Source organism: Triticum aestivum, chromosome 4A (genome assembly GCF_018294505.1).
Source record: "Triticum aestivum cultivar Chinese Spring chromosome 4A, IWGSC CS RefSeq v2.1, whole genome shotgun sequence".
Lineage (NCBI taxonomy): Eukaryota > Viridiplantae > Streptophyta > Magnoliopsida > Poales > Poaceae > Triticum > Triticum aestivum.
The window spans coordinates 614238996-614252237 of NC_057803.1; the positions used below are offsets into that span (position 1 = coordinate 614238996).

Sequence of the window (13242 nt, forward strand, 5' to 3'; positions counted from 1 at the left end):
TGATGCCCCTGAAGAGTTATTCCCCCAATTGTTTTAAAAAAGAATTCTCAACATCTAGGGTACAAAACAAAATGTCCACAATGCCACAATTTTTGCTCATGGATTGGCCGCCCCTTTCTTCGTTTTCTTGTGTTTTGCTTGGATCTCCAATCCTGACTTGTACCTTATCTCTCTTGGACGACCCTTTGTGATGGAACGGGGTGGGTTCCTGACCTGGGTCTGTGTGCTTGCTGTTCCAGATCCTATCTCCGAGTTTTCAGACGACGGCCCAGTGGATGAAGGCACGCTTGATGTGCGGGGGAACCGGTGTAAGGCTTCCTCGGCTTTCCTCTTCTTGATCTCATCAAGCTCTCTTTTTAGTGCTTTCCTATGTCTTTCTGCGACTCTCGCTGTGTCATCACTCTTGCACGCTTCATCAATTAGCTCAGCATAGTTCTTTGTCAGCGCAACGTGCCTCACGGCTTCCATGGTTGACTCTGGTCTCTCATCATGCACAGCCAGAACTGCGTGTGTTGTTTGCGGCGCCAACGCATCGTCAGCGTCCCAAGTCCATCGCCGCCTTATGAAATGTCGGGGCATCCGTGTCACAGCGTTCACGTCCATTACTTTTAGTATGTGACAGCACACAATGTCGTCCCGTTCAAACTTGCAGCATTGGCAGTAGAACTCGCCTTCGCCTATCGAGGCTGTGACGAAGTAGTTCCTTCCTTTGTCCGGGTCTTCAGGTTCTGAATTTGACATGCCCAAAATAGAACACACCTTGAACATACGTTCGTCCACCTGGAAAGCCGTGAACATGCTGGCACGCTTTATTTCTTTCTGGAATCTGCATTTTGTGTGTGTTTTCTGTTAAACTATTGTGGGCTTTTTTCTTGTAGCACCTTATGTTGTCATGGAAAATAGATATACATTTTGTTTGAACATGGCAAACGTAATTCATTGAACATGGCAAATATAGTATGTTGAACATGGCAAATGCAGTACGCTATACATGGCAAATGCAGTACAATAGACATGGCAACTGCATTTTCAATAAACATGGCAGATGCATCTTATTTAAACATGGCAACTGCATTTTGTTAAACATGGCAACTAGAGTTTATTAAACATGGCAATTGCATTTCAGCAAACATGGCAGTTGCATTTTAGTAAACATGGCAATTGCATTTCAATAGACATGGCAACAACATAACATTTTCCATTTGACACTAGCATTTGCACACCAACATGTCTAGTGGAAGTACATTGCATTAAACACGGCAACTGCATTTCATTGAACATTGAAACTGCATCCGGGTAAGCATGACAAACAGAATTTCTATTGAATATGACAACTGCATCTGAGTAAGCATGGCAAACAGTACTTTATTAAACATGGCAACCGCAAAATCATGGCAACTGCATCGCACTCTATAAGGCACATACTGACTTGGTGCTTTTTCTGCAAATAAGATTGTAACGCAACTCACTTACTTGTTAAAGATCTTGTTGGTGTATATCTTGCTCATTTGCCTCTCCATCGGTAAGTACGTTAGCAATTTTGGCTGCTTTAGCGCGGTGTTCGCTTCTTGCTGTAGCTCAGATCCCAGAATTTTTTGTTGCAAAGCTGTGTACTGCTTGGCAAACTGTAGCAATGAGTTGCCAGGACTAATGTACCGCTTCAAAACAGCATTGAATCCCTCGCTGCGCTGCGTAGTCTGCAGAAAGGGGAAGAAGCACTGCATGAAGTAGGCCGGCACCCAGTACATTCGCTTCTCCCACAGGCTTACAAGAGTCTCGTTGTCTTGGACTTGATGTGTTTCAGTCATGGCCATCCAGCTCCTTTCAAACTCCTCCACCGTCAAGCTGTGGTCCACGCACAGTTCGAATGCCTTGTGCAGCTCTGGACGGTCAGCAAAGAACGGTCCTAGCGTCTCCTCAGCCTTCTTTATGATGTGCCACCTACAGTGCCTGTGCACTGCCAACGGAAAGACCTCCTCTATGCCTGCACGGATGCTGAAATCCTGGTCCGTTATTATGTTCATCGGAGCAAGTCCATCCATGCACTCCAAGAAGGTCTTGAACAGCCAAACGTACCCATCCGTGTCTTTGTTCCGGACGAGCCCGCTGCCGAACTGCAATGACTGATTGTGGTTATTTATCCCTATGAACGGAGCGCACGACATCTTGTACATGTTGGTGAGGTACGTCGCATCGAATGAAATGCAATCTTGGAAATGTTTGTAGGCTCTCCTTGCAGCACCATCCAACCAATACATGTTCCTGACACGGTCCTCATCGTCCAACCTTATCCTGTAGAAGAAATCTGCATCTTCTTTGGCTTTCTCATCGAAGTAGGCAATTGTGGCCTCTATGTCTGCCAACTTGCTCTCTCTACGGTACCTTGCCCGTAGGTTTGTGACGTCAGCTGGTATGTACGGCATGCTACTCAGAGTCCCCTTTTTGTTGTGGATGAGAGATAGTATCTGCACCATTCTCGATGGACCGATGTTACAATCATGTAGCAGCTTTACGAATTTCCTTTCGACGGGGGTGAACCCTCTGTGGGCGGTCAGAAATTTCACCAGGTCGAACTTCTTTATCAGTTGGTGGTTGTGCTCGTCAAAATACTCATTGACCACCCACTGTGCTCCATCTACGTTTAGCTTACACCGGACAAGGCACTCAGTCTTCTGAATGATACCTCTCTTTCGTTCCAGAACGACAGGTGCATCGCCTTTCCCCTTCTTGTTCCTGCGTGCCTTGTGGCACCTCATCTCACCTCTGCTGTACTCGTTAGTTTTCTTAATTTTCCTACGGTACTCGGTGTTGACCGCAAACCCATGGAACTTTGCATATGTCTGGTAGTATTCCTTTGCTGCTTCGAATGACTCAAATCTTTTCCCAATGTACGGTGGCTGAGGCACCACGATCTCTGATTGCCCACCATCTTCATCCCCTTGCGTGTCGTCGTCAGTTTCATCGTTCACTTCAGTATGGGTGGCAGTCCCATCTACCTGAGAGTTGCCAGTGCTTGTGTCCGAAGGGGTGCTTGCCGGCATTGCTGGAATGATTGCCATTCCCGACTCTGACTCGAAATTGTTTGCGGCATGTTTGTCTGCTGTCTGGTGGAACGCGTCTTCCGTGCGCTTAGAGCTCCCCGCAGTAGATGTGCCGGCGCCGCTGTGCATTGTAGTTGTAGGTTCTGTAACAGGGAAAACAGGTACGAGATTAAGAATTTTGTGTTGGATAACATGTGGATCGCAATGGATCACACCATCTTCGAGTGATTTTCCATGACATCTTTTACAGACAGCAAGCCGTCAGTCTGTGGGTGGTCATTTTTATGGCAGCTGTAGGTGTGCAGACATGGCACCTACTGTTCAACAAACATGGCAACCATTGTTTTGCCTACAAATAACTACAAATAGCAAATGTAGCTTTGTTTTTTGTGGTTCAGATATTTTCCCTCTACCTTGTTGTGTTGTATTTGACCATCGTGTGTGGTCTGTTACACCATAATGACGTGATCCACCAGGAATTTGCGAAGCTTGCCAGGAGACGTTTGCCGGGTCACCGCCAGCGTAATAACCTGCAATCATAGTAGTGGTTGGTCAAATCGCGGCAAACACATTTTGTGCTAGCACGGCAACTGCAGTTGCCCTTATGTGGCAAATGCATTTTTGCTTGCATGGCAACTGAAGTTGCATCGGTAGGGCAATCGCAGTTTGTTATTAGATGGCAATTGCAGTTGTCATGAAATGGCAACTGCAGCTTTTCCTACATGGCAACTGCAGGTGTGCAGAGATGGCAAATGTTGTTTTTAATACATGGCAACCGTAGAAGACAAGTCATGACAATTTTTGTAGTTGTCAACTATGCTCCTTGTGCTGACTGAGCATCCGCATCTTCACTATGTTTATGGGCTCACCTGTGTACGACGTCGATGGCAGGTACATGGGTGCTACCCGATTCCACGTGCTACACGAAGGCTCTGCATTTTACACCCGTGATAACTCGTGAGTCCTTTTGCCATCTTTTTTTCATGTTCATTTTTCATGTCCACAGCATTATGTGCTCTTTTTTCATTTTTGCATTACCTTGATTAGCCATACTAGCTAGTTGGAGTTGGTTGCCCGTACATTTGTCAACGTTAGCGCCTTGTGAGTGCACTTGCCACGGGGCCCCCCTAAGAGTGTTCTGGTCATAAGAACCTGCAAGACAAATGACAGTGCACGACATAAGTAGAATGTCATGTCCATCGTCGCGAAGATGGCAAATGTTTCTCTTCATTTTTTAGCACGCATCGTACCTACGCCTGCATACTGAAGGAAATATGCCCTAGAGGCAATAATAAAGTTATTATTTATTTCCTTATTTCATGATAAATGTTTATTATTCATGCTATAATTGTATTAACCGGAAACATAATACATGTGTGAATACATAGACAAACAAAGTGTCACTAGTATGCCTCTACTTGACTAGCTCGTTAATCAAAGATGGTTATGTTTCCTAACCATGAACAATGAGTTGTTATTTGATTAACGAGGTCACATCATTAGTTGAATGATCTGATTGACATGACCCATTCCATTAGCTTAGCACCCGATCATTTAGTATGTTGCTATTGCTTTTCTTCATGACTTATACATGTTCCTATGACTATGAGATTATGCAACTCCCGTTTGCCGGAGGAACACTTTGGGTGCTACCAAACGTCACAACGTAACTGGGTGATTATAAAGGAGCATTACAGGTGTCTCCAAAGGTAGATGTTGGGTTGGCGTATTTTGAGATTAGGATTTGTCACTCCGATTGTCGGAGAGGTATCTCTGGGCCCTCTCGGTAATACACATCACATAAGCCTTGCAAGCATTACAACTAATATGTTAGTTGTGAGATGATGTATTACGGAACGAGTAAAGAGACTTGCCGGTAACGAGATTGAACTAGGTATTGGATACCGACGATCGAATCTCGGGCAAGTAACATACCGATGACAAAGGGAACAACGTATGTTGTTATGCGTCTGACCGATAAAGATCTTCGTAGAATATGTAGGAGCCAATATGGGCATCCAGGTCCCGCTGTTGGTTATTGACCGGAGACGTGTCTCGGTCATGTCTACATTGTTCTCGAACCCGTAGGGTCCGCACGCTTAAGGTTATGATGACAGTTATATTATGAGTTTATGCATTTTGATGTACCGAAGGTTGTTCGGAGTCCCGGATGTGATCACGGACATGACGAGGAGTCTCAAAATGGTCGAGACGTAAAGATTGATATATTGGAAGCCTATATTTGGATATCAGAAGTGTTCCGGGTGAAATCGGGATTTTACCGGGTTACCGGGAGGTTACCGAAACCCCCCGGGAGCCATATGGGCCTTCATGGGCCTTAGTGGAAAGGAGAAAGGGGAAGCCCAAGGTGGCTGCGCCACTTCCCCCTCCCCTAGTTCTATTAGGACTAGGAGAAGGTGGCCGGCCCCCCTCTCTCCCTTCCCCTCCGAGGAATCCTAGTTGGACTAGGATTGGGGGGAGGAATCCTACTCCCAGAGGGAGTAGGACTCTCCTGCGCCTCCCCTCCTTGGCCGGCCAGCCCTCCCCCTTGGCTCCTTTATATACGGAGGCAGGGGGCACCCATAGACACACAAGTTGATCTTCGTGATCGTTCCTTAGCCATGTGCGGTGCCCCCCTCCACCATATTCCACCTCGGTCATATCGTAGCAGTGCTTAGGCGAAGCCCTGCGATGGTAGAACATCAAGATCGTCACCACGCCATCGTGCTGACGGAACTCCTCCCCGAAGCTTTGCTGGATCGGAACCCGGGGATCGTCATCGAGCTGAACGTGTGCTCGAACTCGGAGATGTCGTAGTTTCGGTGCTTGATCGGTCGGATCGGGAAGAAGACGTACGACTACTTCCTCTACGTTGTGTCAACGCTTCCGTTGCGATCTACAAGGGTACGTAGATCATACTCTCCCCTCTCGTTGCTATGCATCACCATGATCTTGCGTGTGCGTAGGAATTTTTTTGAAATTACTACGTTCCCCAACAGTGGTATCAGAGCCTAGGTTTTATGGTTTGATGTTATTTGCACAAGTAGAACATAAGTGAGTTGTGGACGATACAAGTCATACTGCCTACAGCATGTCATACTTTGGTTCGGCGGTATTGTTGGACGAGACGACCCGGACCAACCTTATGCGTACGCTTACGCGAGACCGGTTCCCTCGACGTGCCTTGCACATAGATGGCTTGCGGGCGACTGTCTCTCCAACTTTAGTTGAACCGAGTGTGACTACGCCCGGTCCTTGCGAAGGTTAAAACGGAGTCTATTTGACAAACTATCGTTGTGGTTTTGATGCGTAGGTGAGATTAGTTCTTGCTTAAGCCCGTAGCAGCCACGTAAAACTTGCAACAACAAAGTAGAGGACGTCTAACTTGTTTTTGCAGGGCATGTTGTGACGTGATATGGTCAAAACGTGATGAGATATAAGTTGTTGTATGAGATGATCATGTTTTGTTAAAGTTATCGGCAACTGGCAAAAGCCTTATGGTTGTCTCTTTATTGCATAAGATGCAAGCGCCAAATAATTGCTTTACTTTATCACTATGCGATAGCAATAGTTGCAAGAGCAATAGTTGGTGAGACGACCACGTGACGACACATTGATATAGATCAAGATGATGGAGATCATGGTGTCATGCCGATGACGATATAGATCATGACAGTACTTTGGAGATGGAGATCAAAGGCACAAGATGATGATGGCCATATCATGTCACATATTTTGATTGCATATGATGTTTATCTTTTATACATCTTATTTTGCTTAGTTTGACGGTAGCATTATAAGATGATCTCTCACTAAATTACCAAGAAGTGTTCTCCCTGAGTATGCACCGTTGCGAAAGTTCTTCGTGCTGAGACACCACGTGATGACCGGGTGTGATAGGCTCTACGTTCAAATACAACGGGTGCAAAACAGTTGCACACGCGGAATACTCAGGTTATACTTGATGAGCCAAGCATATACAGATATGGCCTCGGAACACGGAGACCGAAAGGTCGAGCATGAATCATATAGTAGATATGATCAACATAATGATGTTCACCGATGAAACTACTCCATCTCACGTGATGATCGGACATGGTTTAGTTGATTTGGATCACGTGATCACTTAGAGGATTAGAGGGATGTCTATCTAAGTGGGAGTTCTTAAGTAATATGATTAAATTGAACTTAAATTTATCATGAACTTAGTCCTGGTAGTATTTTGCAAATCATGTTGTAGATCAATAGCTCGCGTTGTTGCTTCCCTGTGTTTATTTTGATATGTTCCTAGAGAAAATTGTTTTGAAAGATGTTAGTAGCAAAGATGCGGATTGGATCCGTGATATGAGTTTTATCCTCATTGCTGCACAGAAGAATTATGTCCTTGATGCACCGCTAGGTGACGGACCTATTGCAGGAGCAGATGCAGACGTTATGAACGTTTGGCTAGCTCAATATGATGACTACTTGATAGTTTAAGTGCACCATGCTTAACGGCTTAGAATCGGGACTTCAAAGACGTTTTGAACGTCATGGACCATATGAGATGTTCCAGGAGTTGAAGCTAATATTTCAAGCAAATACCCGAGTTGAGAGATATGAAGTCTCCAACAAGTTCTATAGCTAAATGATGGAGGAGAATCGCTCAACTAGTGAGCATGTGCTCAGATTGTCTGGGTACTACAATCGCTTGAATCAAGTGGGAGTTAATCTTCCAGATAAGATAGTGATTGACAGAATTCTCTAGTCATCATCACCAAGTTAGTAGAACTTCGTGATGAACTATGACATGCAAGGGATAACGGAAACGATTCCCAAGCTCTTCGTAATGCGGAAATTGACGAAGGTAGAAATCGAGAAAAACATCAAGTCTTGATGGTAGACAAGACCACTAGTTTCAAGAAAAGGGCAGAGGGAAGAAGGGGAACTTCAAGAAGAACAGCAAGCAAGTTGCTGCTCAAGTGAAGAAGCCCAAGTCTGATCCTAAGCCTGAGACTAAGTGTTTCTACTGCAAAGGGACTGGTCACTGGAAGCGGATCTACCCCAAGTGATTGGCGGATAAGAAGGATGGCAAAGTGAACATAAGTATATTTGATATACATGTTATTGATGTGTACTTTACTAGTGTTTATAGCATACCCTCAGTATTTGATACTAGTTCAGTTGCTAAGATTAGTAACTCAAAATGGGAGTTGCAGAATAAACAGAGACTAGTTAAGGGTGAAGTGACGATGTGTGTTGGAAATGGTTCCAAGATTGATATGATCATCATCGCACACTCCCCTATAATTTCGGGATTAGTGTTGAACCTAAATAAGTGTTATTTGGGTTTTGCATTGAGCATGAATATGATTTGATCATGTTTATTGTAATACGGTTATTCATTTAAGTAAGAGAATAAATTGTTGTTCTGTTTACATGAATAAAACCTTATATGGTTACACACCCAATGAAAATAGTTCGTTGGATCTCGATCGTAGTGATACACATAATCATAATATTGAAACCAAAAGATGCAAAGTTAATAATGATAGTGCAACTTATTTGTAGCACTGTCGTTTAGGTCATATTGGTGTAAAGCGCATGAAGAAACTCCATGCTGATGGGATTTTGGAATCACTTGATTATGAATCACTTGATGCTTGCGAACCATGCCTCGTGGGCAAGATGACTAAGACTCCGTTCTCCGGAGTGAGCAACTGACTTATTGGAAATAATACATACTGATGTATGCGGACCGATGAGTGTTAAGCCTCACGGCAAGTATCGTTATTTTCTGAACTTCATAGATGATTTGAGCATATATGGGTATATCTACTTGATGAAACATAAGTCTAAAACATTTGAAAAGTTCAAAAGAATTTCAGAGTGAAGTGGAAAATAATCGTGACAAGAAAATAAAGTTTCTATGATCTGATCGTGGAGACAAATATTTGAGTTACGAGTTTGGTCTTCAATTAAAACAATGTGGAATAGTTTCAAAAACTCATGCCACATGGAACACCACAACATAATGGTGTGTCCGAACGTCATAACCATACTTTATTGGATATAGTGCGATCTATGATGTCTCTTACCGATCTACCACTATCGTTTTGGAGTTATGCATTAGAGACATCTGCATTCACGTTAAATAGGGCACCATCTAAATCCGTTGAGACGACACCGTGTGAACTATGGTTTGGCAAGAAACCTAAGCTGTCGTTTCTTAAAGTTTGGGACTGCGATGCTTATGTGGAAAAAATTTCAACGTGATAAGCTCGAACCCAAATCGGAGAAATATGTCTTCATAGAATACCCAAAGGAGACTGTTGGGTACATCTTCTATCACAAATCCGAAGGCAAGACTTTTGTTGCTAAATTTGGAGTTTTTTTTTGAGAAGGAGTTTCTCTCGAAAGAAGTGAGAGGAAGGAAAGTAGAACTTGACGAGGTAACTGTACCTACTCCCTTACTGGAAAGTAGTACATCACAGAAAACTGTTTCAGTGACACCTACACCAGTTAGTGAGGAAGCTAATGATAATGATCATAAAACTTCAGATCAAGATACTGCTGAACCTCGTAGATCAACCAGAGTAAGATCCGCACCAGAGTGGTACGGTAATCCTGTTCTGGAAGTCATGCTACTAGATCATGATGAACCTACGAACTATGAAGAAGCGATGGTGAGCCCAGATTCCGCAAAGTGGCTTGAAGCCATGAAATCTGAGATGGGATCCATGTATGAGAACAAAGTATGGACTTTGGTTGACATGCCCGATGATCGGCAAGCAATTGAGAATAAATGGATCTTCAAGAGGAAGACGGACGCTGATAGTAGTGTTACTATCTACAAAGCTAGAATTGTCGCAAAAGGTTTTCGACAAGTTCAAGGTGTTGACTACGATGAGAGTTTCTCTCTCGTATCTATGCTTAAGTCTGTCCGAATCATGTTAGCAAATTGCCGCATTTTATGAAATCTGGCAAATGGATAAACAAAACTGCATTCCTGAATAGATTTCTGGAAGAAGAGTTGTATATGATGCAACCATAAGGTTTTGTCGATCCAAAGGGAGCTAACAAAATATGCAAGCTCCAGCGATCCATCTGTGGACTGGTGCAAGCATCTCGGAGTTGGAATATACGCTTTGATAAGTTGATCAAAGCATATAGTTTTATACAGACTTGCGATGAAGCCTGTATCTACAACAAAGTGAGTGGGAGCACTACAGTATTTCTGATAAGTATATGTGAATGACATATTGTTGATCGGAAATAATGTAGAATTATTCTGTAAAGCATAAAGGAGTGTTTGAAAGGAGTTTTTCAAAGAAAGACTTCGGTGAAGCTGCTTACATATTGAGCTTCAAGATCTATAGAGATAGATCACGACGCTTGATAAGTTTTTTCAATGAGTACATACCTTGACAAGATTTTGAAGTAGTTCAAAATGGAACAGTCAAAGAAAAGTTTCTTGCCTGTGTTACAAGGTGTGAGGTTGAGTAAGACTCAAAGCCCGACCACGGCAGAAGATAGAAAGAGAATGAAAGTCATTCCCTATGCCTCAGTCATAGGTTCTATAAAGTATGTCATGCTGTGTACCAGATCTATTGTATACCCTACACTAATTGGCATGGGAGTACAATAGTGATCTAGGAGTAGATCACTGGACAGCGGTCAAAATTATCCTTAGTGGAATAAGGATATGTTTCTCAATTATGGAGGTGGAAAAAAAAGGTTCGCCGTAAAGGGTTACGTCGATACAAGTTTGGACACAGATCTGGATGACTCTAAGTCTCGATCTAGATACATATTTAAAGTGGGAGCAATTAGCTAGAGTAGCTCCGTGCAGAGCATTGTTGACATAAATATTTGCAAAATACTTACGGATCTGAATGTGACAGATCCGTTGACTAAGATTCTCTCACAAGCAAAACATGATCACACCTTAGTACTCCTTGGGTGTTAATCACATAGCGATGTGAACTAGATTACTGAATCTAGTAAACCCTTTGGGTGTTCATCACATATCGATGTGAACTATGGGTGTTAATCACATGGTGATGTGAACTATTGCTGTTAAATCACATGGCGATGTGAACTAGATTATTGACTCTAGTGCAAGTGGGAGACTGAAGGAAATATGCCCTAGAGGCAATAATAAAGTTATTATTTATTTCCTTATTTCATGATAAATGTTTATTATTCATGCTAGAATTGTATTAACCGGAAACATAATACATGTGTGAATACATAGACAAACAAAGTGTCACTAGTATGCCTCTACTTGACTAGCTCGTTAATCAAAGATGGTTATGTTTCCTAACCATGAACAATGAGTTGTTATTTGATTAACGAGGTCACATCATTAGTTGAATGATCTGATTGACATGACCCATTCCATTAGCTTAGCACCCGATCGTTTAGTATGTTGCTATTGCTTTTCTTCATGACTTATACATGTTCCTATGACTATGAGATTATGCAACTCCCGTTTGCCGGAGGAACACTTTGGGTGCTACCAAACGTCACAACGTAACTGGGTGATTATAAAGGAGCATTACAGGTGTCTCCAAAGGTAGATGTTGGGTTGGCGTATTTCGAGATTAGGATTTGTCACTCCGATTGTCGGAGAGGTATCTCTGGGCCCTCTCGGTAATGCACATCACATAAGCCTTGCAAGCATTGCAACTAATATGTTAGTTGTGAGATGATGTATTACGGAACGAGTAAAGAGACTTGCCGGTAACGAGATTGAACTAGGTATTGGATACCGACGATCGAATCTCGGGCAAGTAACATACCGATGACAAAGGGAACAACGTATGTTGTTATGCGGTCTGACCGATAAAGATCTTCGTAGAATATGTAGGAGCCAATATGGGCATCCAGGTCCCGCTGTTGGTTATTGACCGGAGACGTGTCTCGGTCATGTCTACATTGTTCTCGAACCCGTAGGGTCCGCACGCTTAAGGTTACGATGACAGTTATATTATGAGTTTATGCATTTTGATGTACCGAAGGTTGTTCGGAGTCCCGGATGTGATCACGGACATGACGAGGAGTCTCGAAATGGTCGAGACGTAAAGATTGATATATTGGAAGCCTATATTTGGATATCGGAAGTGTTCCGGGTGAAATCGGGATTTTACCGGGTTACCGGGAGGTTACCGGAACCCCCCGGGAGCCATATGGGCCTTCATGGGCCTTAGTGGAAAGGAGAAAGGGGCAGCCCAAGGTGGCTGCGCCACTTCCCCCTCCCCTAGTCCTATTAGGACTAGGAGAAGGTGGCCGGCCCCCCTCTCTCCCTTCCCCTCCGAGGAATCCTAGTTGGACTAGGATTGGGGGGAGGAATCCTACTCCTAGAGGGAGTAGGACTCTCCTGCGCCTCCCCTCCTTGGCCGGCCAGCCCTCCCCCTTGGCTCCTTTATATACGGAGGTAGGGGGCACCCATAGACACACAAGTTGATCTTCGTGATCGTTCCTTAGCCGTGTGCGGTGCCCCCCTCCACCATATTCCACCTCGGTCATATCGTAGCAGTGCTTAGGCGAAGCCCTGCGACGGTAGAACATCAAGATCGTCACCACGCCATCGTGCTGACGGAAATCCTCCCCGAAGCTTTGCTGGATCGGAGCCCGGGGATCGTCATCGAGCTGAACGTGTGCTCGAACTCGGAGGTGCCGTAGTTTCGGTGCTTGATCGGTCGGATCGGGAAGAAGACGTACGACTACTTCCTCTACGTTGCGTCAACGCTTCCGTTGTGATCTACAAGGGTACGTAGATCATACTCTCCCCTCTCGTTGCTATGCATCACCATGATCTTGCGTGTGCCTAGGAAATTTTTTGAAATTACTACGTTCCCCAACACATACTATTCTAGCAGCGGCAGCAACAACCCTGCAGAGATGAGCTGACTGTACTCTGATGCATCGAAAGGTGGCGGCGTTTCTGGCCTTTGAGAACCCCAATCATCTGCACCATCTTCGTGATTCATTCTTTTTCGTGTCTCGCTTCTGTTCTGATGTGCTCTCAATCACTGGATGAACAAGAAGGCATCAACAATCCAATTTTTTTTATCATTATGCTGCTTGCATGTAGAAGTTAACACGTCAGTGCTTCACATTTTCATGCGTTGGCAACCAACATATCATGGCTAGTAGGACATGCACATCCACTATCCTTTTCTAAAATCTGGTGCTAGCTATCCGTTTGATTCGATGG

The 13242-nt window shown here is 44.0% G+C and overlaps 1 protein-coding gene across 1 annotated transcript; it reads right to left on the bottom strand.

Moving 5' to 3' along the window:
- Nucleotides 1-216: 216 nt before the first annotated feature.
- On the bottom strand, nt 217-3938 carry LOC123084069 (protein FAR1-RELATED SEQUENCE 5-like; the record flags this gene model as incomplete). The annotated part of the gene is made up of 5 exons (XM_044505862.1): nt 3911-3938; nt 2830-3184; nt 1791-2337; nt 1474-1697; nt 217-826 (listed from the first exon to the last, which is right to left on the bottom strand). Coding segments are annotated over exons 1-5 (1764 nt in total), but the record flags the coding sequence as incomplete, so codon positions are not given.
- Nucleotides 3939-13242: the final 9304 nt, after the last annotated feature.